This window comes from Trachymyrmex cornetzi, unplaced genomic scaffold, assembly GCF_001594075.2.
Source record: "Trachymyrmex cornetzi isolate Tcor2-1 unplaced genomic scaffold, Tcor1.1 scaffold85, whole genome shotgun sequence".
NCBI lineage: Eukaryota > Metazoa > Arthropoda > Insecta > Hymenoptera > Formicidae > Trachymyrmex > Trachymyrmex cornetzi.
In genome coordinates, this window is record NW_017300191.1 from 155,422 (window position 1) to 183,011 (window position 27,590).

General features: G+C 35.0%; 2 protein-coding genes across 5 annotated transcripts; one reads left to right on the top strand and one right to left on the bottom strand.

Moving 5' to 3' along the window:
* Positions 1-2,677: 2,677 nt before the first annotated feature.
* Positions 2,678-20,969, top strand: Klp98A (kinesin-like protein 98A). 2 transcript variants are annotated; one of them, XM_018519869.1, is made up of 16 exons: positions 2,678-3,049; positions 5,197-5,266; positions 10,116-10,226; positions 10,875-10,991; positions 11,497-11,742; positions 12,292-12,464; positions 12,612-13,017; positions 13,098-13,382; positions 13,683-14,096; positions 14,167-14,364; positions 15,903-16,025; positions 16,322-16,423; positions 17,125-17,262; positions 17,323-18,339; positions 18,792-19,055; positions 19,637-20,969. In XM_018519869.1, the coding sequence occupies exons 1-16, from the start codon at positions 3,003-3,005 to the stop codon at positions 19,880-19,882; spliced, it is 3,957 nt and encodes a 1,318-aa protein (XP_018375371.1). In that variant the 5' UTR covers positions 2,678-3,002; the 3' UTR covers positions 19,883-20,969. The 2 variants fall into 2 exon arrangements, with proteins under 2 accessions (XP_018375371.1, XP_018375372.1); XM_018519870.1 differs by lacking the exon at positions 15,903-16,025.
* Positions 19,700-27,272, bottom strand: Psn (presenilin). Of its 3 annotated transcripts, none has more exons than XM_018519872.1 (8): positions 26,849-27,272; positions 25,914-26,158; positions 24,695-24,904; positions 23,951-24,171; positions 23,608-23,880; positions 22,959-23,197; positions 22,720-22,881; positions 19,700-19,771 (listed from the first exon to the last, which is right to left on the bottom strand). In XM_018519872.1, exons 1-7 carry the CDS (start codon positions 26,981-26,983, stop codon positions 22,726-22,728), a joined length of 1,479 nt encoding a protein of 492 aa, XP_018375374.1. In that variant the 5' UTR covers positions 26,984-27,272; the 3' UTR covers positions 19,700-19,771; positions 22,720-22,725. The 3 variants fall into 3 exon arrangements, with proteins under 3 accessions (XP_018375374.1, XP_018375375.1, XP_018375376.1); XM_018519873.1 differs by lacking the exon at positions 19,700-19,771 and adding an exon at positions 21,408-22,368; XM_018519874.1 differs by lacking the exon at positions 19,700-19,771 and adding an exon at positions 22,423-22,603.
* Between the last annotated feature and the right edge of the window lie 318 nt (positions 27,273-27,590).

The following is a 27,590-nucleotide window of genomic DNA, read 5'->3' on the forward strand; positions in this document are numbered from 1 at the left end:
AAACGATATTATTACGCAGTCAATGGCAGAGGACCGATCATCATTATCTCGCAACCGTATTTAGTCTTCCGGAAGTGCTCTGTGCTTAAACGAATTCGCAACTTGTGCGATGCAAACGCAGTTACGTTAATTCATTTGGTTACAAATCGCTATGTACGAACACGTATTTAACATAGTTCTCCAAGGTTTACGCAATTTTTGTCTTTCGGCTAAGATAAATATTTAACAATATACACAGAAAAATATATATTGTTCGTAATATGTTATTTACGCATGAAATATCCAGTCTTGGGTTTCATGCTCCTAATTTATTTGTTATTGAAGAAAATATTCTTTAAAATAAAGTCAATTTTAAGTAAAGATAAACAGACCGCTTCTTAAAAAAGAAAGAAAATAAATTGAGTAATTATTTTCTTGACAATGGAACGATATTTTTTTGTGTGTAGAAATATCGAACGGTTATTACTGATCATTTCTGTTTTTTTTATCAATGTGTATTTCCTATATAAAAGATGAGACAGAGATTCTGTAATTTTGTTTAATTTATCAATAATTATATATTCTTTATACTGAGAAGTAGATTTTGTTTTTTGTTACTTTCTTTATTTTCATAGTAATTTATTAGTTTTGTCCTTTATAGTGAATAAGAAACGTCGGTATTTCAAGTATATTAAAAGATAAATATTAAAATTTTTTTTATCCAGATAAATGTTTTCTTATAAATTTTTCATAAAGGAATTGATCTTGTTATTACAGGTGAATTTTGAAAATTTAAAACAATAACCTTGAATCCGATCGACTTTAAAACATTAATAAATTATAAAGCAAACTCCTATTTCATCCTAAGACTTAATTCTATAAAAAATTAAGTTTATCTGCTTTACTTTCATGGTAATTTATACGGCCTGTAATCTTAATAATACTTTAAAGAGATTCAATTTTTCCATTCTGCTCTAACATTTACATTGCAACTTTTTATTTAGATCAAAGCCAGCAGGTAGGCAGTCGCAGTGCTCGCTTTGTCGACCTCCCTAAGGCTTGGCAACAAGACGATGACGCGAATTCTCGCCGCGACCGCCGTTATGCGCTTGAAAAACCGCAAAGCGATTCGATTCGGCGATCGCTGGCGTGGGTGGCGCGGCTTGGCCTTCTCCGCTTGTGCTTGTGCTAACGACCGCCGATGACGTCATTCTGTTGTAAATGCGCAAAGATGTCTCAAGGAAAACCGTGGATCTTTTGAAGAACGTACCCGATCCACGGTAGGTTTTTCTATTTAAGTATACTTTCCTTAGGGCAATCGCTCGAAATTCTGATATGCTGATAGATATACTATAGTATACTATAGTATACTATAGTATACTGTAGATATTATAATATCTACAGTATCGAACTTAACGTTTTATCTGATAGGTATACTAATACCAATATTGGATTCAAGGTTTTATCGAGATGTATCTAGGGTGACTATATTATATCTTAATCTTGTTTCTTTTTGGAAACTTATGAATGTCTCGATAACTTCTATTATTACACTGAGAAAAAGATGCTTAAAAATTTATTTGTAGGATATAGGTAATGTTTTTTCACAGAAATAAATCCTTATTTAAATACGGCAAAATAAATTTCTTTAATTATATTTAGAGAATTTATATAAATAGAGAACTGAATTGGATATACTGAGAAAAAAAGTGAAAATATTCAGAAGCAATTAATGTTATTTGTGACTTGTGATATTTGTTTTATTAATTGTAAAAAAAAATAGATGTTTATCTATTCTACTTTTCTATAAAAATAAAAAGTGATTTATTTGCTAGGAATAAAATTTTATTTTGCCGTATTTAAATAAGGATTTATTTCTGTGAGAAAACATTACCTATGTCCTACAAATAAATTTTTAAGCATCTTTTTGTCAGTGTAATAATAGAAGTTATCGAGACATTCATAAGTTTCCAAAAGAAAAAAAAAAAAAACAAGATTCAGATATACATATTCTCTCTCACTTCTTTATTTTTATAAAGTAAAAACATTTTGCGTTTGTGTTTAAATCAATTTAAATCTCGTTAAAATTTCGTGTTCAATTTTTAATATACCTGAGTGTCTTTTTATATTTTATGTTAAATAGATATATTTAATATTTCTTAGTATTAAAAGAACACAATTTATAAGTAAATGAAAAATATTAACAAGGACTTAAGTGGACCGTTTCCAACGCAAACATAAAATCCTTTTTACTGTGCATGTATTGCCGTATATTGCATTTTCCTTGACATACTGCCGCCGTTTTAATGAATTTCTCTTTATCTCAATATTAATTTGAATCTTCCACAGTTCGCCTTCGACAATCCTCGGTGGTCTGCGATCTCTAGAGCCTCACAGGGAGAGAGTGGCAGACTGCATCACGTGACCCGTCTCCTCTGATTGGGTATGGGCATCGAAGCTCCACAGGCATGGAATAGATTGGAGAGATCTGGTCACGTGACCTCCGTCCTCATTGGACATGGGCGTTCACGTGATGCAATTCGCCACTCTCTCCCTCTCTCCTGCGATCAAGGTGCGCAGGAATCACGCATGCGCGCGTGTCCTCGTTCGACTCGCTCGCTCCGCTCTGCTCCGCTCATTCCGCTTGCTCCGCCTCCGCACTCCGCAGTCCACTCTGTCGACTCGCGGCTCGGTTCGACGCAGTCGGGCAGAGCGAGAGCAGTTGTAGGGTCACAGTCGCTCGCGGTCGTCCGTGAGTCGCGAGCGTGCGAGGAAGAGGGTCGACGATGTCGCTGCTGCCGGGCGTGCTCAAGGCAGTCGAGGCTCGACGAGGACGCCAGCGTCTTCCATAGGCCACGCGACGCGACGTAACGCGTCGTAGCAACGTCGCGACGCCACGCGCTACTTAGCGCGTCGAAAGACCACCACCTTCACGTCTCCGTCGCAGCGGGGAAACGACGGTGGCGTTGATCACATCTCGCGTCCCTTCGTCTCGAGCCCGATGCGCTCCATCCCGCGAAACCATGGCATCGGTGAAGGTGGCCGTGAGGGTTCGACCCTTCAACAAGAGGTGCGTGTGTGTCGTGCAACTGGTGACCGGAAGAACCTCGCCTTATGTTTCGTCTTACGAGTAAAATCAACGAGTCGCTTATGCATCGGTTATTATGACTGTAGTACCGTCATCGTGCTTGTTTCTTACCGTCGCAATTCTCCACAATTACGACGCTAGAATGTCCGTCCGCGGTGCGGTGCGTGATTGCGACAAAATCCCGTTTTCTCTCTCTTTCTCTCTTTCTCCCCCTCTCTCTTTCTTTCTCTCTCTCTCTCAGGTTCGTCGCCAGTCCGTATTATTCTGAATTCAGCTGGACATACTGACGTACGTCCAGGTACGCGCGAGATGTATCGCGCGCAAATTTACCTGAGAGATTTACGCGAGCGTAATGAGAACACTGATCGATCAGAGCCTTAATACAAATCCCGCCCTTACAGTAATCAATTTAATGTTGGCCAATTTAGTATTCGACAAGTAATTTCTTATTCGATTTGATGCTGGCGAATTTAATACTTAAAATAATTATTCGATTTAACATCGGAAATTGTATTTACTTTGGACCAAAATACTGTTTTTCTATACCTTAATAGTCAAAATAGATAATTTCCAGTACAGTACGTTAGATAAAAAGTTATTTATTTTAAGTAATAAAAGAATTATTGTTCGATGCTTTTAATGTTCAAAATAAATAACTTCCAGTATTTTTTAAATTGAATAAAAAGTTATTTTGAATGTTAAAAGCACTGTCATTCTGTGTGCTTTTAATACTCAAAATAAATCATTTCCAGTATTAAATTGGAAATTATTTATTTTGAGTAAAAAATCATTAAACAGTGTTTTTAATACAAAACAAGTAATTAATCGCTGCCTTCCAGTGTTAAATTTCTATAAGGTCAAACAATACGTCACATATATTTAGATGACGACACTGGGGCACATCCAATGCGCACCGTTGCACCCTCCGAATTTACCTTGAAAACGACATCCTTGAAATATTCAAGAAATATTCCAGTTTTTCCTGGATGTATCCTAGATTTCCTTGCTACTCGTATCGCTACCAGTCAATATTATTACGTAATTATTTTGCGGTCAATAACATCTCGTAGATGACATAGATGATGTTTCTTCATACTACAGCGTTATTGATCATCGACATGGACATTAATCGCCACTGGAATCATTGACGCAATGTTATTGAATACAAAGGATGATGCATGCGCGCGATGAATACCGTTGAAATCATTGGAGAACGGATTCGTCATCGTTAGAATGATTCAATCCTCCCCGCTCATTCTGTGCTGCAGAAAATTAAATCTAAAAAGAGTAAAGACTAATGATTCACTTCCAGTTGAATACATTTTTACTTTATTTAAATTTTTATTTTATCTTGTCCATCTTATTATTAGTTACAATCCATCTTTCGGATACTTACGCAAATGTCTTCATTTACGAGGAGGTATCCTCATCGATTTTATCTTAATTTTTTATCTATATTGATCCTTCGTTGCCATTTTAATTCAGTCATTTAAGTAAAGATTGAAGGAGCAAATCTTGAATCATCTTACACTTCAAATCATACTTTTAAATTTCAGGAAACGTTTTGTTCGATGAGATGTCTCAATTAAGAATCTTAATTAATATAAGTATTTAAAAAAAGCTTTTTACTTCGAAAAAGAATACGCTGTATATTTTTTGTTCGCAAATTTGCTATTTTTTTTATGCTGGCGCGAGAACTTGATCGATACGTTGAGTATTAATTCCATATTTTCTTTATAAAGAGCAGATAATATAGTAACATACACTTAATAATATTTAATGATAATAAAATACCTTTAGAGAATTATATTAATAACATCAGATGTTTTTTTTTCTTTTTAATGAGGATCTCGGAGCAATATCCTCTTTGAAACGGGGAATTCAATTATTTTATCGCCTGCACAGTAAAAAGGTTTGAAAAGTGACAGGAACTCCAATTCAAAGCCGTTGTTGTCGAACGTTATTGACAGCATATGACACAATTGTGTCATCGCGGTATTGACTGATGTGCATTACGGACCCAACCAACGGTTGCGCGCGTCTCGTCGATTTCCGAATTCGGTCTCCGTAATGTCTGTTGTAACGGGAGAGGTCGACGCCAGGATAACTACGTGCTTGTTGCTTTCCAGAGAGGTAGCGATGAACGAGAAGCTGATCGTACAGATGAGCGGCAAGAGGACGCGGATCTTCAACACCAAGGTAAGCCATTTCATCGCGTCACTGCCACCCGCCCTTGTCGAAATATATGGGGTCGTGTCTGCTTTTTATCATCAAGTCTCATGCGTCGCCTTTAAATAGTTGCTCTTTAAAACTTTTAGAGTGAATCTCATTCTTAAAGATTGAAAACTGAGCTAACTCTCTTTCAAGACTAAGCTCAATTTTCGCTCTTTAAAGATTTCACTCCAAAAAATTTATAGAGAGTGGATTATCGTAACACTAAAAAAAAAAGGATTTTTAATACAAAGAATTCGAAAGTTGTTGCCGTTTCCAGCCAAAGCAAAAATCATAAAGCTATTCTCGAGAGTTGTTACTTATTTTATTCATAAAACTGAGACTTACGTCACTATAATATAACGATTTTTTTAAACGCAATGGAAAATGCGGTGCGCAGTGAATAATACATTACCTTGTTTGTAGAATTGTTACCTATTTTCTTTATAGCTCTGTGACGGAATTTGCAGAATAGGTGGCGTTTCGTGTAATTCAATTTTTTCCGATCAATACGATTTTGAAGTCCCAGAAATATTTTAACGTGTCACAATTTTAAGGAATTTAACATTAAAGCTGCTTTTTTTTAGGAGACACAATCGTCACAAACATCGTTCTGTCCTTCTTGGCATTTAATGAATAATAAAGATAGAACGTTTATGTCGACTGTGTCTCCTAAAAGAAAAACGGCCCTCGTAAATTCGTTCTTAATTCTTTCCATTAAATACAATTTTGAAGCCCCACAAAAACATTTTTTATCGCTTCACAATTTTAAGTAATTTGAAATGAAGTGTGTGTGTGTGTGTGTCTTTCAAATTTCTTAAAACTCAAATATTTTTCAGTTTAAAACCATATCGAGAAAACAAAAAGTGATAATTATTTTCTTTGAATTTTTTTAATGCATAATAATAATTATATAATAATAATTCAATCGAGAATTTAATCTAGTTAGATTTCATCATGGTTGTTGTCATTGTTAACCAGCAGCTGATCCGAGCTAGCTGCACAAAAGCGACGGTAAATTCCAAGTAATATGATTATCAATCGAGGTCAACTGCTCTCGCACGGACGATTTTCACGTGCAAATTGCCTGGTTTCGGAGCCGGTTTCGATCTTGTTTCACAAGAATGCGAATTCGATCAATCGCTACGTAAGATGTTCCGGAGGAGACAAAAAGCAGTGCATATCATAAATTCGAAAAGTCTAAAAATTAATTGTTAATATACGCTGAGGTTTTTAATATATTTGTGATTATAATTAAATGTTACTTTAATTAGAATTATTACTACTATAATGTCAATAATAATAGCTGTTCATATAATTCTATTAACAAATATATACATATAGTTGGTGTCGAAAATGACTACAAATTATAATTATTATCACCATAAAAATGACTGCACAATGATTATAATTTAACTATAATTTATAGCCATTTTCGGTGTCACCTATAGATATAGGATTTTTGTTAATAGAACTATAAGTATAGTTATTATTACTTATAGCAGTAATAACCATAATTACGATAATATGTTATCATTACGGTAATTATAGTCATAAGTACCAAAAACTTTTCTCTGTGGAGTGCTTGTCTTTTTTTATTTTTCTTGCTAGTGAGATATTATTTATTGGTCTTTTACATTTATTCTATGTTGATAAAAACTTCAAGGAACTTTACACATTTCTTTCTCTTCTTGTTCGATATTTTGTTGAACTTCTTTGTATAATACAAGCCTCGAATTTTGATGATTGTGACCTTCTAGATTTGTTCTTGTCGAACTTAACGAGCGAAAATTAACAGTTGAAATAATGCTTGAATAATTATCTGTTTTAAATGAAGAACTTTATAAATAACGATAGAATTATCCATTATTCAGTTTAAAACAGATTTTACTTTAATAAACGTATCAGGCTTGATATATAAAGTTTTTAATGTCGAGATACTGTTGATGTTCATTTACATTATTGATTGTATATTACTGTTGGTTATTACGAGCTCAAGTTATAGATAGTTACTGGTTAGAATGCGTAGGCGGATGTCAACATTTTACAAGAGGCGCATCTTCGATGCTAAAAGCGGTTGTTGTTGCATATTTGCGTTTTGGCTGTATATTCATAAACTGAAGGTCTTGTTTATGATGTAAGCCGTGATTACATCACGAGTCCGTTTTCATATATCCACTCTAAAGCGCCGGTAAAGCAAAGTTAAGCGGTGGGTGACTCGCAAGTTCGACGTCTCGCGTTACGATCAAATTTTCGCTTGATAATAGATTGCGATACTACAAGAAAGTTTGGATGCCATATTTTCAATAATTTTACGTTAATTTTACGTTAATTAATTTGAAGATATCAGGAGAATATTCTGCAAATAGCGTCAATTTTTTAAATAAAATTTCTAATCAGACGTTTGTTACTTAAAGTAGAGAAAATTTTTACAGAATGGGATTAGTTCTATTAATATATAGTAATATTCTTGGTATGTACGGTAGTTTGAGCGTGTAACAACACACTTCGTGGTACCGCAAAGTACCGAGAAGTAATGGCTTTAAATAAACTTTCTAAAGAATTTCTAAACCGGAAGCCGAGACGTAGATGATCTGCTCTTTTGTGCTACGATCGGTCGATGCCTCGTAAAGTTTAGTGTCATAATTTCTACCTGAATAACTTTTATGAATTTCTAAGCCATAATTAATTGGACCTTTGACCGACAAATCCAGCTTATCGAAATGAAAGCTGGTGCTCATCGTGTTTACACGTTTCTTTCAAGCAAATCGTTTTGACAAAGTTTCGAGAATTATTTCAATTAGGAAATATCACAGATAATAATTAAAAAAAAGCGTGAAGAAAATGATATTTTTTTATAAATAAATTTAGAAGATAGCTCAATCTCCTCTGACAATAAGAATCTCAATTTGCTTTCAAATTGTTTATTTTACAATGCTTTGTGAAATAAACGATGAGAGGGAAACAATGTTATGACAATATAATTAATTAAATTGATTTTTTTTGCAAAAATAGACCGTTATTTAACAGAACAGAAAGTATCTCGATCGTACATCTCTATTTGTAATTATCTGTGTGAATCTCCCAGTTGAAAAGTAACAAGGCATGCGTTGAGGAGAAAGTGCGAAAATCGCGGTTGGACCGCAGCAACCAGCAACTCGTTATTCGACGATTGCGGCTACGCAATCGAATGCAATTGCCGCGGCCGCGCCGCGTTGTATAATCTATGTTTTATCCGCATTCAATTAAACCTTATCCGGATCTCTCTTTCCAATCAAAAGAGAAGGCCAATCCCGCAGAGTGATCTCCTGGCAAAAAACGTCTCTGGCGAGCACGAGTTAAGTGTAGCCTTGTCAAAAGGTGCAAAACGCACTTATGTAGATTAACTTTAATCTCGGTTCAACTTACTTTTCATCTTTTTCTAAAAACTAAAAAAAGATGAAGAGTTAGTTGAACCGAGATTAAAATTAAACTACATTGATGGAAAGAGCAAGAAGGTGAAAAGTGAATATAAACTATAAACTACGTTTATATAATTGTCTATTATTATATTTAAAAATCATATTGTCCATATATTTTATTACCACTATATTTACTACTATTATTACATTTTTATAGCACATTGGTATTTCTTGATACTCGTAAAGATTGAGATCCGGATAGGATTAATCATAATATATATCTCCTGTTTGGAAAACTTGGAAAATCTGAAATCCTTAGAAAACTTTACTGTTTCGAGAAATCAAATATTTATCGGGAAATGTTTCTGATTTTTATAGAAATGACCTTTTCAAAAATTTTAAAAAGTTAAACTGAGAGATTGAGCTGTCAAGCTGCTCAAAGTTATTGTTATTTTTTATACAATCGGTTTCCGATAAAAAATATTTTTTTAAATAATTTTTCACTGTATTTCGGAAAATTTAGTAAATTTGGAAACACCTCGGGAAGCACTAAACAGACTGAGATTTATTGAGAGTAGATTAATGAGCGACTCTGAACTTTGCTTCGAACTATGTGCGACGGAGTTTAGAAATTTTCGCGAACATATTCGCATACGAATACGAATATGTAAATTAATATATGCCTTCTGACCACTAGCATGTTTGCGGACTCGATATAAAGTGCATGCAAAATCGTAAAAGCGAGATTGACCTGAAAATCATTCTAGTCTTATTTCTTTTTAATTATCTGCCATTCGCTTTCTTGCATAATGCAGCACGATATTCCCAGCGATGTTTTATCAGTTATGTAGAATCCAACATGAAGAATGCACATTTTATATAATTATCGTATATAGCAACATCACGTAAATACACATGAATCAAACGATTTAGTCAGTCAAGTAGCTTTCCGATGAAAACAAAGAAAATATTATAGAAAATTTGGTTGAAAACAATTTTAATTTTTAAAAAGTAAAAAAATATTTATATCTTCTGTTTGGAAAACTTGGAAAATCTGAAATCCTTAGAAAACTTTACTGTTTCGAGAAATCAAATATTTATCGGAAAATGTTTCTGATTTTTATAGAAATAACCTTTTCAAAGATTTTATTTTTATTTCGCAAGAAATACCAACGTGTTATAAAAATATAATAATAGTAGTAAATATAGTAGTAGTAAAATATATAGATAATATAATTTTTTTTAATATAATAATAGACAATTATATAAATACAGTTATATAGTTTATAATTTATATTCACTTTTCACCTTTATAGTTGGTTTCCATTATCCATTCATCCATATAGATCGGACTCGGCTAATGATAATTGAACTTTAGCACTAATAATGGTGATAAAGCAAAAACTGAAAGAACGATTACTATTTACTGTTTACAGACACCGGATAGCTGCAGAGATATCGACCGTGGGAAGCACAAAGACTTCACGTTCGATCACTCCTACTGGTCCTTCGATTCAAACGACGAAAACTATGCGTCCCAGGAAGAGGTTCATATCAATATTTTCTTTCATGACAGAACGAAACGAAGACTAAAGTAAAAATTATTCTCTCGAGATTTCGCGATCGATGACGAAGCTGTCGACCTTGAAAAGAGTGAAACGTTTACGATAACACTACCGTATACGGAAAGACGAAACCGAAGTTGTTTTATGTTCGCAGAGTTATAATTAGCTTAATGACAAACCGATATTGAATTAGAGACGCAAATAAATGTAACGAAAGAGCTTGAGAGCGAAAAGGAGAAAGTGTGTCGAACGCGGTAACAATTGTAGCAATAATTGATCTTCCTCTAATGATATAATCGGCAACTGTCTATTGTAATGTTGTGACAGAAGCTTTAGGGCCGATTAGTGTTTCCAACAAACATTTGTAATGAATGATAGAGGGCTGTCAGAGCATAATCAAACAGAATAATCTTTATTAAGCAGAACACAATACAGGATCATCGTTATAGTATAATCATTAGAGTCAACGTTACTGTGACCTAATTAGATACCATTATGTAAAACGCGTAGCACGCTCCGTCGAGGGGTAACAGTGAGACTAATAAAATTCGTTTCGCTTCCGCGAGTTATTAAAGCGAGACGCCGCTCGAGAGATAGAGAAAGACCCTTATCTAATCGTCTTTTCTCCAGGTTTTCTACGATCTTGGTACGGACGTAATAGAAAGTGCCTTCGAGGGCTACAATGCCTGCGTTTTTGCCTATGGCCAGACAGGATCCGGGAAGACCTTCACGATGATGGGCACGCCGGTAACGCAATAATCTAATTTCTCATAAAGACACCTTTTTCACAGTCTCATTTTTTATAGGTGGAAAAAAGATTTTTGCGTCGATATTTCTTCCAAATATAATTTTAGCAAAAAGATGAGAGAAAGAAAAATGAATAAACGAGAGGAATGAAATTTCCATTTGCTATGGAATATGAAATTTTTGCATGATCGAGTAGATGTAATTATTAATTAGGCAATTTAAAACTAGCTTTTTTGAAAAACATAATAAATAAAATCTCATTCTCACGTTATTTTAAAAAATTACTGAATTATTAATTATTAGTTTTCTTTAAATTTCGGCCAAATCAATATATTTTGCAATAATAGATATATAAAATAAAAATTCCACAATTAATCAAACTTTTCCACCTTTGACAAGAGGACATAATATATTGATAATATATTATATATAATATATTGATTATATATTATATATTATTTTCTTTTTTGTTCTTATCATTTATTATGTGCGATCGTTATCGTAGGAATCTCAGGGATTGATACCACGAATTTGCAAGACGCTTTTCGCTAGAATGGCAGCTGGAAAGGAAAGCGGGGCGTCGTACAGAACGGAAGTATCATTCCTAGAAATCTATAACGAAAGAGTAAGAGATCTACTTAGACTGGACCAAAGCCAATCCCATTCGCTGAGGGTACGAGAACATCCCACGGGAGGGCCTTATGTCCAAGATCTATCATGTCATCTCGTCTACGATTATTCGGACATTCAGGTAAAACTGAGTACAAACTTAATGAATGAACAGCGAAGGCGAAAGTTTGTTGTTATTTGTCACAGAAATATTGTACAAGTTTAATTGCTATGTACAGTGAACACAAAGTCACCAGGACATTTTTCTAATTTTAAAGTTAAAAAAAACATGTATTCACGAGTTAATAAGAATAATTCAAAATTTGCAGATATAACTTAAAGAAAATTATTGATATTTTTGACAAAAAGATTTATAATTAATTCAATAGGGGACCAATAGAACCATTGTCAGCTTCGAAAGATTAATAGCAAGTCCTATCGCTTATCTGTTTATTATAGATATTATTTTGAAATTACAACAGGACAAATATTATATATTATTTTATCACTGCACATATAATTTCTTTTATCGCATTATTTGTAAAATAATTTTTGGCATTGCTTTTCAGTATAAAGATATTTTAAAATAAGAGACATATATAAGATAAATATTGTGTACAATAATAAATAATGAACATAATAGTATATCTCTTTCAGTTGCAATATCAATAAAAGGATATTTTTGCTTTAGGAATGTATGGTGAGAGGTAATACGCACAGAACCACAGCCAGCACAAAGATGAACGACGTGAGTAGCAGGAGTCACGCGATTTTTACGATAACTTTCGTACAAGCCGGCCTCTCGGAAGGCAACATGCCGTCGGAGACTGTTTCCAAGGTGCACCTTGTCGACTTGGCCGGAAGGTAGTCTCGAAAAAAAAAAAGAAAACATCACAAGTCGAGTTATTTTTGAGTTCGTTCGTTCGCGAAAATAAAAGAATAGAAAAACAAAGTAAAAACACCATGACAAGTTACGCAGTTTCCTAAAAAAAATATTATCTGCCTTTACAGTGAACGTGCAAACGCGACCGGAGCGACGGGTCAACGACTCAAGGAAGGCGCGCACATCAACAAATCGTTGGTAACTTTAGGCACTGTGATATCCACGCTCTCTGAGCTCAGTTCTGCCAGCGGTGATGCGTCCGCCACAAAACGAAACACGTTTATCCCTTATCGCGACAGCGTGCTCACGTGGTTGCTGAAAGATTCACTGGGCGGCAATTCCAAGACTATCATGATAGCGACTATCAGTCCGGCGGAATGCAATTACAACGATACTCTCAGCACTCTTAGATACGCCAATCGTGCGAAGAACATTATTAACAAGCCGACTATCAACGAAGACGCAAACGTGAAACTCATCAGAGAGCTCAGAGCAGAAATAGAAAAGTTGAAGTCTCTCATCGACAAAAATATGGCAAGTATCACGGCGGGTTTATCCCACATTCTTTCTCATTGCCGTTTTAGAAAAAGTATATATTTATTTGTTAATTGTAGAGCGTGGAAAAACCGCCGCAAGTGCTGTTGGCTCAAATCCAAGAGAAACAAGAACAAGAAAAGGTACTGACTGAAGAATGGACCGAAAAGTGGCGAGAAACGCAACAGATTCTGCAAGAACAAAAAGCGCTAGGATTACGAAAGAGCGGGGTCGGTGTCGTTCTTGACTCGGAAATGCCGCATTTAGTCGGTATCGACGACGATTTGCTCAGTACCGGCGTTACATTGTATCACCTAAAAGAGGGAAAAACACTAGTCGGCACGGAGGAAGCTCCCGTTGTCCAGGTAACAATATAAATATAATAAAATTCTTAAGATTACATACATAGAAAAAATAGGAATTATATATAACCAAAATGTGTAAACTGTTTGTTCTTTTTAGCTGAACTTTTTACACGGTTTATCTCTCCTTTTTTTTTTCTTCTGTTAGAGAAAAAAGATAAAAGATGAACGATACAAGAAGTTTATCTAAAAAAAACAGGCCGTATTAATTGATTTACATAAAAGCTTTAAGAGACTGCATTATTTTTATATACCAATTAATAAAAAAAAAACAATTAAAAATACTCGTTGTATTGCAAATAGGATATTGTATTGACCGGTGCGGATGTGGAATCGGAACATTGCGTAGTCGAGTTGGATAGTGGCGTGGCGACGCTGCATCCGCTCTCATCTCACTGCTGGATCAATACCGCTCAAGTGGACAAACCGACAAGATTATCGCAAGGATGTATCATACTCCTGGGTAGGAACAACATGTTCCGGTACAACGATCCGGCCGAGGCAGCGAAGCTCCGGAAGGAGGGTGGCTCTGGTAACGGCAACCTGCAATCAACAGTTGTCAATCTATCGAGGTTGTCGCTCTTAAGCTGGAGCGTCTCCGATCTGCACGCGTCCTGTTCTAGCGACAATCTCCTGAACTCGAGCGAAGACCTCAGAGCGGTCGAGGAGTTGGAACAACAAAAGGCCGCACTTCTGAAAGAAAAGGAAGACTTTAAAGTAAATGAAATATTCTAGATAGGACATTTCTCTTTGAACTGAATTTTGACTAACTATATATTCTTCGTAGAGGGAACAAGAAGAACGTGAGGAAAGATGGACTGCTAGAAGGGAAGCGCTAGAAGGAGCTCAACGTGAATTAGAACGCGAGTGGGGAGCACAATGGAAAGAATGGGCGGATGCGATTGCGGTCCTGGAGTCGCGTCAACGCGAGCTGCGCGCGAGACGACATATCCTGGAGCAAGAACGGCGGGACGAAATGACGCAAGTAAGTGACACGGACGCGCCTCCGTCTCCGGAATTGAATGTAATCTCGATTAAGTACCAATTCTACCTCGTCCTTGTCGCTATTGGTGTCCTTATTTGCTTGTCTGGCAACATCATCATCTACTCGCACGTTTGTCCGTTAAATATGTGATAGCCCGGTACGTCGTAATATAGTTTCGCTCTTCACGCGTCACTGCGAGATGCCGCGAATCGTGGACGAACATCTGCGAGTGTCCCGACTATGCAAACGACTGTTTGCGAAACAACATTTCAATCATTCGACCAAAATTTTTGTGATTAAGATACACAGTACTGTCTATCGATGTCTAGATCCAGGCCTATCAGTATGTGTGTTTCTCTATAGCAAGCTTTCTAGTGCTTTCCAGCAAGAAATACAGTGTAATACAGTAATCATTTCATCTTTGTTTAACATTGGCAAATAATAATGTAATGATTCACTGTGTTACACTGCATCATCTGTATCTCTTGCTGGAAAGCACTCTTCGTTGTCGTTTACGACGAGATTTGCGTTCGTTATCCATGAGATTGTCTTAATTCCTCTGCCGGCCTCAAGAATATCTTCAAATATATTGCGTATATTAACATATTAATATTTACAAATGGTTTATGTTAACAAATTGCGTTAATGTATATGAGTAAGCTGCTGATCGTGAAAAGGTGCTAGTGCTGAAGAGATATTGCCGGACAGATGGCATTCCTTGGAATGTTATATATTTAAGTATCTAGTAAGAATGTTAAGAGTGAAGTATGTACATATCTTGGGCTTGTTTGTATAGAGATACGTCTATGGGTTTGTTATGCGAGATATAAAGATACAGAGGCACTAATTATTGTTATACTGATATATATATTATTGTTGTTTAATAAATTTTTCATACAAAAATTGGCGTTTAATCCTCCACGAAGTATTTGCACGCACTCTCACTGTTTTTTATCTCTGTTTCTCACATAATTTTTAAGAGTATGCATTCGATCGATTTAACACTCCCGATTAACAAACCCAATTTTTCATTAACTCATTGTCGCCGCACCTCGGGATCCGTCCGCATGATGCACCATTCCGAGTATTGATTATTGAATAGAATGAAGAAAACTTTTTATTATTTTTTCGAGGCAATGCATCGCGAGGATACATCCGCTATTTGTTCATTCTATTTATTTTGTGATTTGTTTATTCATATTCACATTTATTTGTTAAAGGCGTGCACAAGAATTAGATTTAGATACGTGTGTTAATATTTATGCTATCATTGGAAATATTTTATTCTACTATTGTCATACATATAGTATTAAAAGACATTTTTTTGTACATCCTGAAAGAAAAAGCACAAACGTTTATTTCCATTTTATTCATCTTCAGGCGCTACCTCGTCATTCTGATATTTCGTCATTATAAATATTTAGTCTTTAGTTTATACGCAACATGTATCATGGCAAATTATTAATATTTAATTTTGAATCATCTTTTGTTGATTATATCTTTTGTTAACGCATCGGTGTGTGTGTGTGTGGTACCAGGTAGAAAGTATATGTAGGGAAGTCGCCTATCTGCGCACATTATTGCAGTCCAAGCATCGACAGTTGCAAGAGCTCGTCAACAATCAGGGACGTGTACAAACTTACCAGCAACGGTGGGAAAAGGTAAGGATTATAAGGAATCTTCGCGAGGAATCTTCGAGAGTCCGTATCTGTAATACGCACGCATATTGCAAATGACGCGATGCATACTCACATTACTTATGTTCATATAACTTAATCTATACAGACAATATAACATCTCTTTTGACAGTAATTCTTTATAATGTGCAATAAAACAACGGAATGTGAAGTATTCCGATTTCTAGATATTGTATGAATGTTAAAGGTCGGACGTCTTACTTTATAGTAGTTTTAGTACAATTTTGTAGAGAGTGAGTGAAGCGGAATGTGCATTTCAGACGGACAACGGTGCCGGTAGTGATGACAGTCTGCCCGAATCTTGGTCTAGTCTCAACGATGAAAAGTGCATCGAGAGTGTCAGGGAATTAGTGAATCATCACGTAAGTGAAGTTAGTTAAGGCTCTTGTTCACTCTACTATCTCAGATTATGAAGCCAGAAATGAGAAAATATATAATAAAAAAGTTTTTGCAAAATATATTAATATGGAAATGTTTCAATAAAACAACACAATCGGTAGAATCGACTTGTAAAATGGCATTTAGCAGAGAAAGCAGCTTTGCTGAACCGATCAATAGGTATATTAAAAATTTTCTTTTGTTTCGTTAATTAATAAATAACCATGAGTGGTTTCCATTTGTTAACGCAAGTCTTTCTATCTTCGTTTACTTACTGGAATGAAAGATAGAACGATGTTTATATCGACTTCTGTCACTAATGGAAAGCGCCGTATATATCCATGATGTATTCTTACATTACATCATGCATATATCTGGAAATGAATTATGCATAACCAAAAACGAAATAACTACGGTAAACTATTAAATTAATAATAAATAGCAAAATAAATATGATTTAATTTCTTCCCGAAACAGTTTAGAGATATTTTATCAATTGTAAATTATTTTATCGAAAAATATTTCTATTCAAATATAATTTACAAGAATTTTTATCGTGTTTATTCGCTTCTGACGTCACACAATCTGAGATAGTAGTGAGTGGCGAATGAACAGGAGCCTTAAGCGTTTCTCTTCAATCTTGTTTGACTACTTTCTTTTAAAAATATGTGATTTTCTTAAATAGAAAAAAGAGCTAGTCGCTTTGGAAAACGAGTTGCAGAGCAAGGTTAAATCTTTAAATGAACATCAGAGTAAAGTAGATAAGATGGAGGAGGAACTGATGGAGATCGCGAAGAAGCAGAAGCAGATATTCAAGGCAGAAGTATGTATACGTAAAATACTAAGGTTCTGTAAAACGATTCTTTACATTAATGATTTCTAGCTGGGAAGTGAAGGAGTAACGGAGAAGAAACTATTGTTGGCCAAGCGGACTCAGGAACAGCTTGAAGAAATCGAACGGCGTAAACACAGTTTATCGTTGGATTTAAAACGCACTACTCCCGCGTTTCTGGATGACGGCTGTTCATCAAATGATTGCGACGAAGCTTTCAGCTGTAATTCCACATCTTTTCACGAAGTGAACAATAGGAAACATCAGATCGCCTCAGACTTGAATTTGTTGCCGCAGAGTATACCGAGCTCCGATACCGTGGAAACATTTCACACGGCAGCGGCCGACTCTCCGGAACTTCGCATAGCTTTCGAAGATGTCGACACGACGTGTATAAACGATCTGATGAAAGATAAATCTGTAATTGAAAACCGAGATGACAGCTCATCCGAAGTGGATACTAAAAGCACGACAAATGCGAATAGAGCTGCTTCCATGGAGCTGGTGAGTGACGAAGAAGGGAAGGTACAACCGCCCACGGTGTCCACCATCCCGGAAAACATGCTTCAGGATACGCTAGAATCGCCAATACAACAAAATCCGGCGATGAAGAGGCTGAACGAAAGAATCGCACGTCAACGGATGATGGTGATGAGATGCTTGGACGCCGGTACCCCGTCGAAGGAAGATCTCAATCGACAAATAATGATACTACAGGATCTGCAGAGACAACAGATCGAATTGGAAGTGTCTTTATTGGAGGACGAACGGAAAAATCATTCCACGAAGCGGCTCCAGTGCGACGGCGACGACGACAACGACGACAACAACCATAGTGATAGACTCGTCATCAACGAAACCGAGAACTATGTACAGAAAGAACCAAATGCTTACTGTAGTGTTGTAGAACCTACGAATAATAGTTCCGCCACTCTATTAACGGTAGCGCAAACCAGATCTCAACTTTTCAGGAATAACAGGCCTAATACTAACGATCAAGAGACTCTGTCGGAATCGTTAGCGTCTAAAAGATCCTCTAGTCGGGGTTACTCGACAGTTTATTTGACGGTAAATCATCAATTTCTTCTATCTCATCTTAAGGTTTGTTCTTTGTGGCTGAACTATGTACATTTGTTATACTTAACCCTTTGTGATTCTCAACGTTTTCTCATTGCTTTCCTAATCCAATCGGATGCCTGATGTATTTTTCAAATTGTTTTTAGGCTCTAAAAAAATTTGAAAAAATTCTAGTACACTTTTTCAACATTCAAAAATACGATTTTACAATGATATGACTTGAAACTTTCACTTTTAGTACGTGTTCGAATTTGAGACAAAATAATTAAGAATTTAAAATTTACCTTGGACCACGGATATTTAAAATGAAACAAGATATATTTTTGAAGTTTTTGGCTAAAGCGAGATAGAAAGTTTTAGTCCAATGCAGAGCAACAAAGAACAAATCTTTAGATTTTAGATGATCAATCTCGAGACAACTTCAACACACATTCTTTGCACAGAGTCAGAATCGCGGCGACCGCTTAAGTAGTCCGTATTCTTTGACAATCACGAGATCCCTACCATCATTAATAGCGAACGACAACGACTGTGTGATTAATATGATCGTCAGCGTGCCGTCATATGTGATACGCGGAGCCGGCGCATCCAGCCATTATGAATACGAGGTGCGAGTTGTGGCACAGGACGACAGTTGGACACTGCTACGTAGATACAGGAGATTTCGGGAGTTGTACATATCAATGCGACAGAAATACGGTAGTAAGGTACGTTATTGTACATTATATAATTATGAAACTAGCACAAATATAGGAATTAAAGTCATGTAAGATATCAGATCCAAGTGTGGTTTACTTAAGTTTTGAAGAAAGAAATTATTTGTAAAATAAAACAATTTTACCATTGCAGAGAAAGAGATTTGGTTAAAAAGTATCTCATTATTATGCCTAAATTATTAAGCTCATTTCAAACAACTAAATTTGTTATAAAATTTTTTTTATAAATTCTATGTGCCATATAAAATATGGAATAACATTGAAAAATCAGGATACTTATATAAAATACAAATCATGCACACATATATATGCATAAATATTACGTAACTTTATTCTGAACTTTGACATGAATTATAAATGTTCTAAAATGAACTTTGAATTATAGAAAGGTCTAATTATTTCAAAACAAAAAATATATTATATATTTTTTGTTTTGAAATAATTAGACTTTCTTATCGATCAAAGTTATATATATATATTATTTATATATGTACACACGATTCAGACCATTTTCATAAATGTAAGCACACATTCGCAACACAATCGGTTTTACGGAGACTCTTTGATCACAGGTCGCTGCGATACGATTCCCCCCACGCCAAGTCTTTCCAAAGTACGAAGTCGTAGCGAGGCAACGTCGGAAACGCCTCGAAGAATATCTTCGCCGATTAATTCAAGTTTGTTCGGAACTGCCGCACTGCGAGCCCCTATACAAATACAACGGCAATCTTAGCAACATAAACAAACAATCTTTATTGGAGTTTAGCTCGTTTTTCAGGCGTGGTATGTTCGAGAGCGGCAAGTACGGAACTAGCTAAAATACTATCGTGCAACCCTCACCTTTTCGAATGCTGAAGAATGAGTGAGAGAATTGAATAAGTAAGTGAAATATGACAAATGTTTATTATTTATCGTATTTTTGTCATTTTCTTTTCTATTTATAAAAATGCAGTAGCTATAGCAAAAGAGATATTGGGTGAATTGAGTAGCAACGGCGTTTATACAGAATGAGTCTCGTAACATTTATCGCACACAATACCTACATTCCTTGAATTACATATCAATTCTACGAAGAATCATATAAAAATGAAAGACTAAAATGTTCCGTAACTCATTGATACTTTCAATAAGAGTATTACATTTATCAGTAATCGAGTTGCAAATGTTAAGTGACTCATCCTGCTTTGTAGTCGTTACAAAAAATATATATGCTTCCAGAAGCTTAGCAATCGTAAGACTGGTTTGTAGAAAATGAGCGTTCTTCACTGATACTGTCTCGTGCTCGCCGGAAAATTTGCACAGAGACAATAATGTGGAAAGCAACGTGATATATTCTTTATGAGAGAGGAAAGACCGTAGCGAGACGAAATATATCGCGTCATAGCGATTTATTTTCTCTTTTACAGATATTTTCCTAATGTCTTTCCAATAGAATTTCCCAGTAGAATTCACGAAGTGTACTTTCCTTCGATATAGTCAAATCATGTAGTTTATATCATTCCAGTTACGTTTCACTAGCACAAACGTACATTATTGTAAATTACGGTGCGGCGAAAGAACGAATTCGTCAGCAACGGTGACCATAACTTCGCATAGTTTATTCAATAGCTGAAGAGTATTTATTTTGTGCGTCGAAAAGCATTTTGTATGCGCGATCCGAAGTAGCGAATCGACTAGCGAATTAAAAGACTCTACTTTCCATTAGCGTAATAATAATTATCGGCTTGTGAACGTAGCAATGTATTACAAGCGAAAAAATATCATATCTTTGTTAAAGTTCTTCCGCTTTCGGAATCTATCGCTGGCTGTTAATAAAACTTTGATCACTACTTCAGGTACGTGTTCTAGAGATCCAAATAAGAAAAGAAATTCATATAAATATGTGTACACAAATGTAAAGATTGAAAAGAATATTTTCTTATATCTTCCAAATTTAAGATATGAACAAAATAAAAATTTGTTGAAGTAACTTTTTTTTATTTTATTCATTGATTTTTCGAGTCACTCATTTTTTATTTTTTTGGGGCAGGAAGAAGAATTCAAAATTTTAAATAGAATTTTACAGCACTCAGAAATTTAAAAAAATAAAGAAATTAATTACGGGGTTGTAATTGATTGATACTGTAAGAGAGTATCTCCAGATACGTATTTCTATGAATTTTTTTTCAAACTGTGGCCTTTAAGTATCTGAAATAGTGGTAAAGTGTTTATTAACAGACGCACTGTCTGTTTGCCTGTTTGTGTGTACGTGTGCGTGCATGTGAGCATAAATGTATATAGTGCAAGGAATTAACAGAACACTGTTAAAGTTGGAGTTGTTATGCAGATGTTAGCGTTTATTTGAATATTAATACTAAACCAAAGTTGATCAACGATATTATCGATTTGGAAGATATCACTGCATTGCTATGGATGACAATTGATCAGATCGATCGGATTGTATGATTGAAGTATTAAAGTTTATTGAAAAGCATTTTATATTGGCATGCAAAAAAACCTTGAGATAAAAAGCTTGTTCATTATATAACCAGAATATTTCGTCTTGTATTCTTATCAGATGTTCAAAGATGCGACGAAAAAAAATAACACTTTCAGCTTCAAGAAAACTATTATATTTAGTATGTTAAAATAAAATCTATATTTAAAAAACCACTAAACGCCACGAGTACGATAAATATGCTTTTCAGTAGTATGATAAAAAAAAAAGGTATTTATTCCATGGCTGTGTGTAACCTGGACTCGAGAAAACCCCACAGATTCATCCTGGCTAATAATTAATAATTAATGATAGCGAACTCGACGCTCTAGAGTAACAGCACCGTTCAGTGCGTACTGCGAATACTAATCGAGATGAGTGTATAACGAGGCAGTTATTACTTATTCGAACGGACATTACCTCGCGTATTTCATACAATTCACCGCGATCATCCAGTCGTTATCCGCTTTTTTTATACATGAACCTACGAGACCTATATGTTCCATAAGTGTAACAATGGAGTACAATAAATTGTTATAATGCAGCGCATTTTCCCGCTTGATTATCACATATTGCCGCGATGAAATGTAAACCGCTTGGTTCCATAACGAGGCGTTCTTGTGAATTCGCTTCGCATAGAAAAATACTAAAGTAATTACATCCTCTATCATTCTCTATGCTATCTATATTAAAAATTTAAATTAGTATTTCCCTTTTCTCTGAGCATTTTAAGACACACATACATACACTCACATAACACACACTTGATACACGAGTCTCTGATAAACGTTTAAAAGTGTAGGTACTTTTCGTCTTGATTTGTTCAATCTAGTAAAAATTCACAAAAAAACAAATTATATTTAAAAAAAAAGATCAGCTCGAGAAAGTAATATGAAATAATATGAACAAAAATAAGTAATATGAAAATTAATCTTTAGAGGACGTCTATTTTCAAACCTTACAGTCTATTCTTAAATGAGATTTGTTATAATTTATTATTTCATTGTATTTCTTGCCTCAAAATATGACACTGTTTTAACATCATTATAATGATTTTATCGTCCTATAAAGATTAAAGATAATACGGCAGATACTAAATGGATAAGTAAACGGTCATCGTTCCCTCGACATTCGATTTTTAAATAAATTGTACTAAATTAATAGGATGGTTTGTCATACCTTAATTTAAATGAACACTTGCTCGCTCGCTAAACTATCAGCAAACGGCGCGACAATTGCTCTCGTGGCAAAATAAAATGTCAAACCGAACGTGGTAGAAATTGGCAACGCGGGTAGCGGTTTCTTGAATATAGCCAGCAATAGCAGTGTCAAACAGAGGCCCTATGTAAAAAAAAAAACAATCGATTAAAAAAATTCTATCAGTATCCATTGCAATGAGCATATTTTAGAATACGTACAATAAGAATAGCAACAAAACAAGCCAACGTGGTGTTCCAGTCTCCGTAAGTGGACGCCTTTCCAACAAGGACACTGTAAAATATAAAATCTCCGAGACCTAGTTTAACTCCACGTTCTTCCTCGGCGACCGCAGCTTGTCGTTGCGACTCTCGCGGACGATTGTCCTGCTGTCTCGCGTTTTCACTTATCGCAGACGAGTTCTCGCGCACCTCTTGAGCGCGCCTTGTGCTACGCTCATCTGTATAACCAAGATTGATTCAGTTTTTCATTTAAAAGACCTGTTTGTTAATATTTAAATTTCTATTCTGTAACTTTTAACGATAATGTCGATTACATGTCATTACATTGTTGTTGCGTATTTTTATTATATATGCAACTTGCGCAACGACGATATCAACGTTGTCGTTAAGAAAATTACAGAATAGAAACTTAAATTTCGATGTTTTAAAAAAAATAAATTGTATAATTTAATACATCAATCCATAGAACTTTTGATTACATTAGTCATACGTGGCTGGCTGATTATAAGCTCTCTGTTGTTACTTTCAATGTTTTCCGCAATCCATGGAGTTTGATTACATTAAATGATTAAATTAATAATTAACATAATTTTTTCTATTAAAAATTTCATTAATGTTTAATTCGTACCATGCGTTTCTACCCATTCGGGAGAGAAACCTCCCTCTTCTGTATCGCCTGATACTGGATTATTTTGATTGTCCGTCTGTCCACGCGTAGGAGACGCTGCAGTATCTCCAGACGCCATTGTAGCTACTTGTACATATCCAGCGTAAGTCACAGTAAATGAGTATAAGATGGTAGAAGAATATATTAGAGCAGGGAAAATAGATTCGTTTCTTTCCTGCGCAGTTTCGACAAGTATCCTTAGTGGACCCTTCGGCATTAAAACCGCAATCAAATCTATAATGCAAGTAAAAATATAAGATCATCCTTGTATGTGTGATAAATTTCCATCTCGAAAACGCCTTACCCCAAATACTTATAACACCGAGGACAACCCATGCTGTCCATTCAGGTAAATACTTAATGAAAACGAGTGCCATCAAGGCGGAAATAAAGATCAGATACGCCTGTTGAAGTTGTAACGGCCCTTGCCAGTGAATGCAAATCATTCCGACTACACCAAAATTCCATAAGCCTATACCTAGCGTGAATAAATCCATTGGAATGTTGTAAGCTTTCAACATTTGCCTGCAAGTACAAACACATCATAAATCTTCTTTTAGATGTTAAAGACAAAAACCGGTTTTCACCAAAGTAAATTAATCCTAACTATACACACTGGGGTCCCAGAAACCCTAGTGCAATTTGCTAAATCGAGATTTTTTCATGTTTTTAAACTTCTTCTTTTTTTAAATCTGTATATCTCGAAACTCCTTAATTTTTTATCGACTTTTACATGGACTTGTTTCTTAATCAATCCATCAATTGAAAAAAAAATTAATTGAAATATGTCCATTTTTACGGAAGTTACGGTAACAAATATGGATGGAGTCCCAGAGATCCGAGTGTATATTAAGGATAGAAAAAAAAGAATATGTATAGCTAGGGTTAACTTTAGTCTTGATTTAATTGACTCTGTTTACCTTTTTCTAATTCTTAAAACTAGAAGAAGATAAAAAGTAAGTTATAAATCGAGATTAAAATTAATCTACACTGGTAGAATTTGATAGAAGTGTTTTAAATTTATACTTATATATATCTTTATACTTACTCGCAATATAGAGCGGAAAACATTGAAAGTAACAATAGAGAGCTTATGATCAACCAGCCATGTATGACTTTATAAAATCTGTATTTGTAAAGGATGATAAGTATCACAGTCATAACTACAATGACGCTCATGAGAATCAGCGAATTGGCAAACGCCTGCCAGACTTTGGTACTCGTGTCGGAGCTGTCCTCATGAAACGGAGTGTATACTCTGAAAAATCGTTTTGTTATAATAAATCAGTATCATGTACAGCGTGATAACGTAAGACTTGTTTTTTGTCGTTGCATTGGACTACACTAAAACTTTCTTGCTTTGGTTAAACTTTAAATATATAATTATTTCTTTTTAAAGGGGGGAGGGCTTTTACATTAGAGTTTAAAAAAAATCGATTTTTTTTGCCTTCCGAAAGCTTATAAAAAATATAATTATAATAAATTTGGCTATTGGAAAATAGCGTTGTACTATGTGAGTGATAAATTTCAAATTATTAAATTGTATCTTACATATTTAATTATTAATTTGTATATGTGTTTCGGCTAACTTTTTAGCCATCCTTAGTACATACAGATGAATTCATGTAATTAGGTGAGCGATGAGCATAAGATGCATAAGACTACGGTATCCGCATGTTTTTCGTTAATTTAGTATCCGCAATGTTTTCATGTGAGGTGATCAATCACTATTTCTTACAGTGAAAATGCAACCAGTTGGCTAGCTGGGTGGTGCAACCATGATTTATTATATGTCATTATCGTCTGAACTAGAATTAATAGTCTATGTTGAATAAGTTATTACAAGAACGAAGTCTATGTTGACTTTTTCTATTTTTTTAAAAGTCAAAGAGGAAAAAAATGAGCAAAATTCAAATATTTTTTTCTAACTATCGCCATTTGCAAATATCCACGTGATATTAATTATCCTAGTTCAGAGAAGAATTACAAATCTACTCATTAAGAAAAAACTCCTTTTGTTTACTTTGTAAAAAACAAACATTAAAAAAAAATATTTGTTTACATGTACATTGCACTTTCTATATAAACCTGTATTATTTTTTAAGTATACCTAAATTTTTATTCGTTAAAAAAATTATCAAAAAACATCTTTGAAATCAACTCTTTAATGTAAAAATCTTCTTAAGTACAAGTGTATGCTAGTGTGTACTAGTTCAATCACAAAGAACAACAGATACATAAGCCATTATTGTAAAGGTGAAACTCACAAGTACATTCCCTTGGTTGTATAGAAATGGACTGAGCTAATAGTGGCTACCACAACCAGCATACACAGCGAAACAGGGACAAAGAGTTTGATCACATGCGCCGCTCCATACTTCAGTTCTTCCTCTTCCTCGTCTCTGTGCCTCCGTCTATTTTGATTATTGCTACCGGATGTGCCTCGTCTATTTGATCGGGCGACAGCTGAGCCTGGTGTTTCGATGTGTACCTCAGGAACCCCATTTTCTATCTGTGACAGAGGAAAAACATTTTTCATGATATCTTAAATTTTCTGCCAACAAAAAAATTAAAATTATAAAAAAAACTTGGATTAATTTTCCTTTAGTGTGTAAAGTGGGTCAAATGTGACTTCTGGTTTTGTTTATTTATAGTGTCCATGCAATAGAAGAAAAAATTTCATGACATATCCGATGCTTTCCAATAAAAGATACAGTATAACACAGTGATGATTTTATCTTGGGCTGTTTCCAAAAGAAAAATATAAATAACAGACACAGAAGTTGTTTTTTCCTCCTTGATATTCAATGAATAACAAAAATAAAAAGACACTTATATGAACTGTCTCCTTGTTTAACATTAGCAAACAAGGACATAATGATTCACTATGTTATCTATATAATGGATCATCTGTGTCATTCATTCAAAAACATTTATTATTTACTCCTTTTTACTCATCTTGTCACATTGATTAGATGAAAAATGAACAGTGTGGGGGAGAATCTGATCCAATCCTACTTTTCTGGATATCTTGAATAACTTGAAAAAAAAAACTTTGCCATAGAAGGGTTAAATAAAACATTAAAGATCTTCCTGACATTTTTAACGAAAGTTTCTTAAACTTTTCTGCTAACAAGAAAGTCAAAATTATCAAAATTCTTTAAGTAAATAAAAGACTGAGAATTTTCTTGAAAAAAACTACCTCTTCATTGGCACTTCTGGAGCGGCCCTTTCGACGCTCGTTGTCCAGGATCAGGTCGTCCGGGCGAGACTCCGCGACGTGACCGTCCATCAGGCTTGTGTACTCGTTTGCTGAATCGTAGTCACTCTCAGACATTCATCAAAGTCTGTGTTTCAGGTAGAGGAAGGCTTGTTTCTCGACACAGCTCTTGCTCCGTGCTGCTTCCGATACTCTCGGCACTTTCGGCAGTTTATTCCCTCGCGTCGTGGTTACATAAAAAGAGAAGAAACGTAGCTTAAGTTCGATTCAACTCTCTTGTTTCTTTAATCATCCTAAATCGCCCGTTCTGCGAGTACAAATCTTGCTATTTGTTGACAACCGTTTGCAACCTTTCTCTCTCTCTCTCTCTCTTTCTCCTGATTCACCGTGCGACTGCCATCTTTAAAAAAATAGAGGCTATTCTGAGCATCTGCACTTTGTTGCACTTTCTGCTCATTTAAGATACAAGCAAGTTTTTTATAACAAATTAATTTTTAATTTACATCAGCTCTCACTTTCTCGAGTTATTCTCATGAGCTCTTTATTAATTCTGCACAGTTTCGCAAAAAGTTCAACATTTCTTTTCGTTTAATAAATTTTCGTTCAATTATCGGTATGTTAATATAATATTAATATAATTTTTTTTTAATTTCATCAGTTAGTGACGTCATCCCAGCACTAAAAAGAATCTCATAAAAAAAGCTACTAGCTTGCTCGCCAAGCA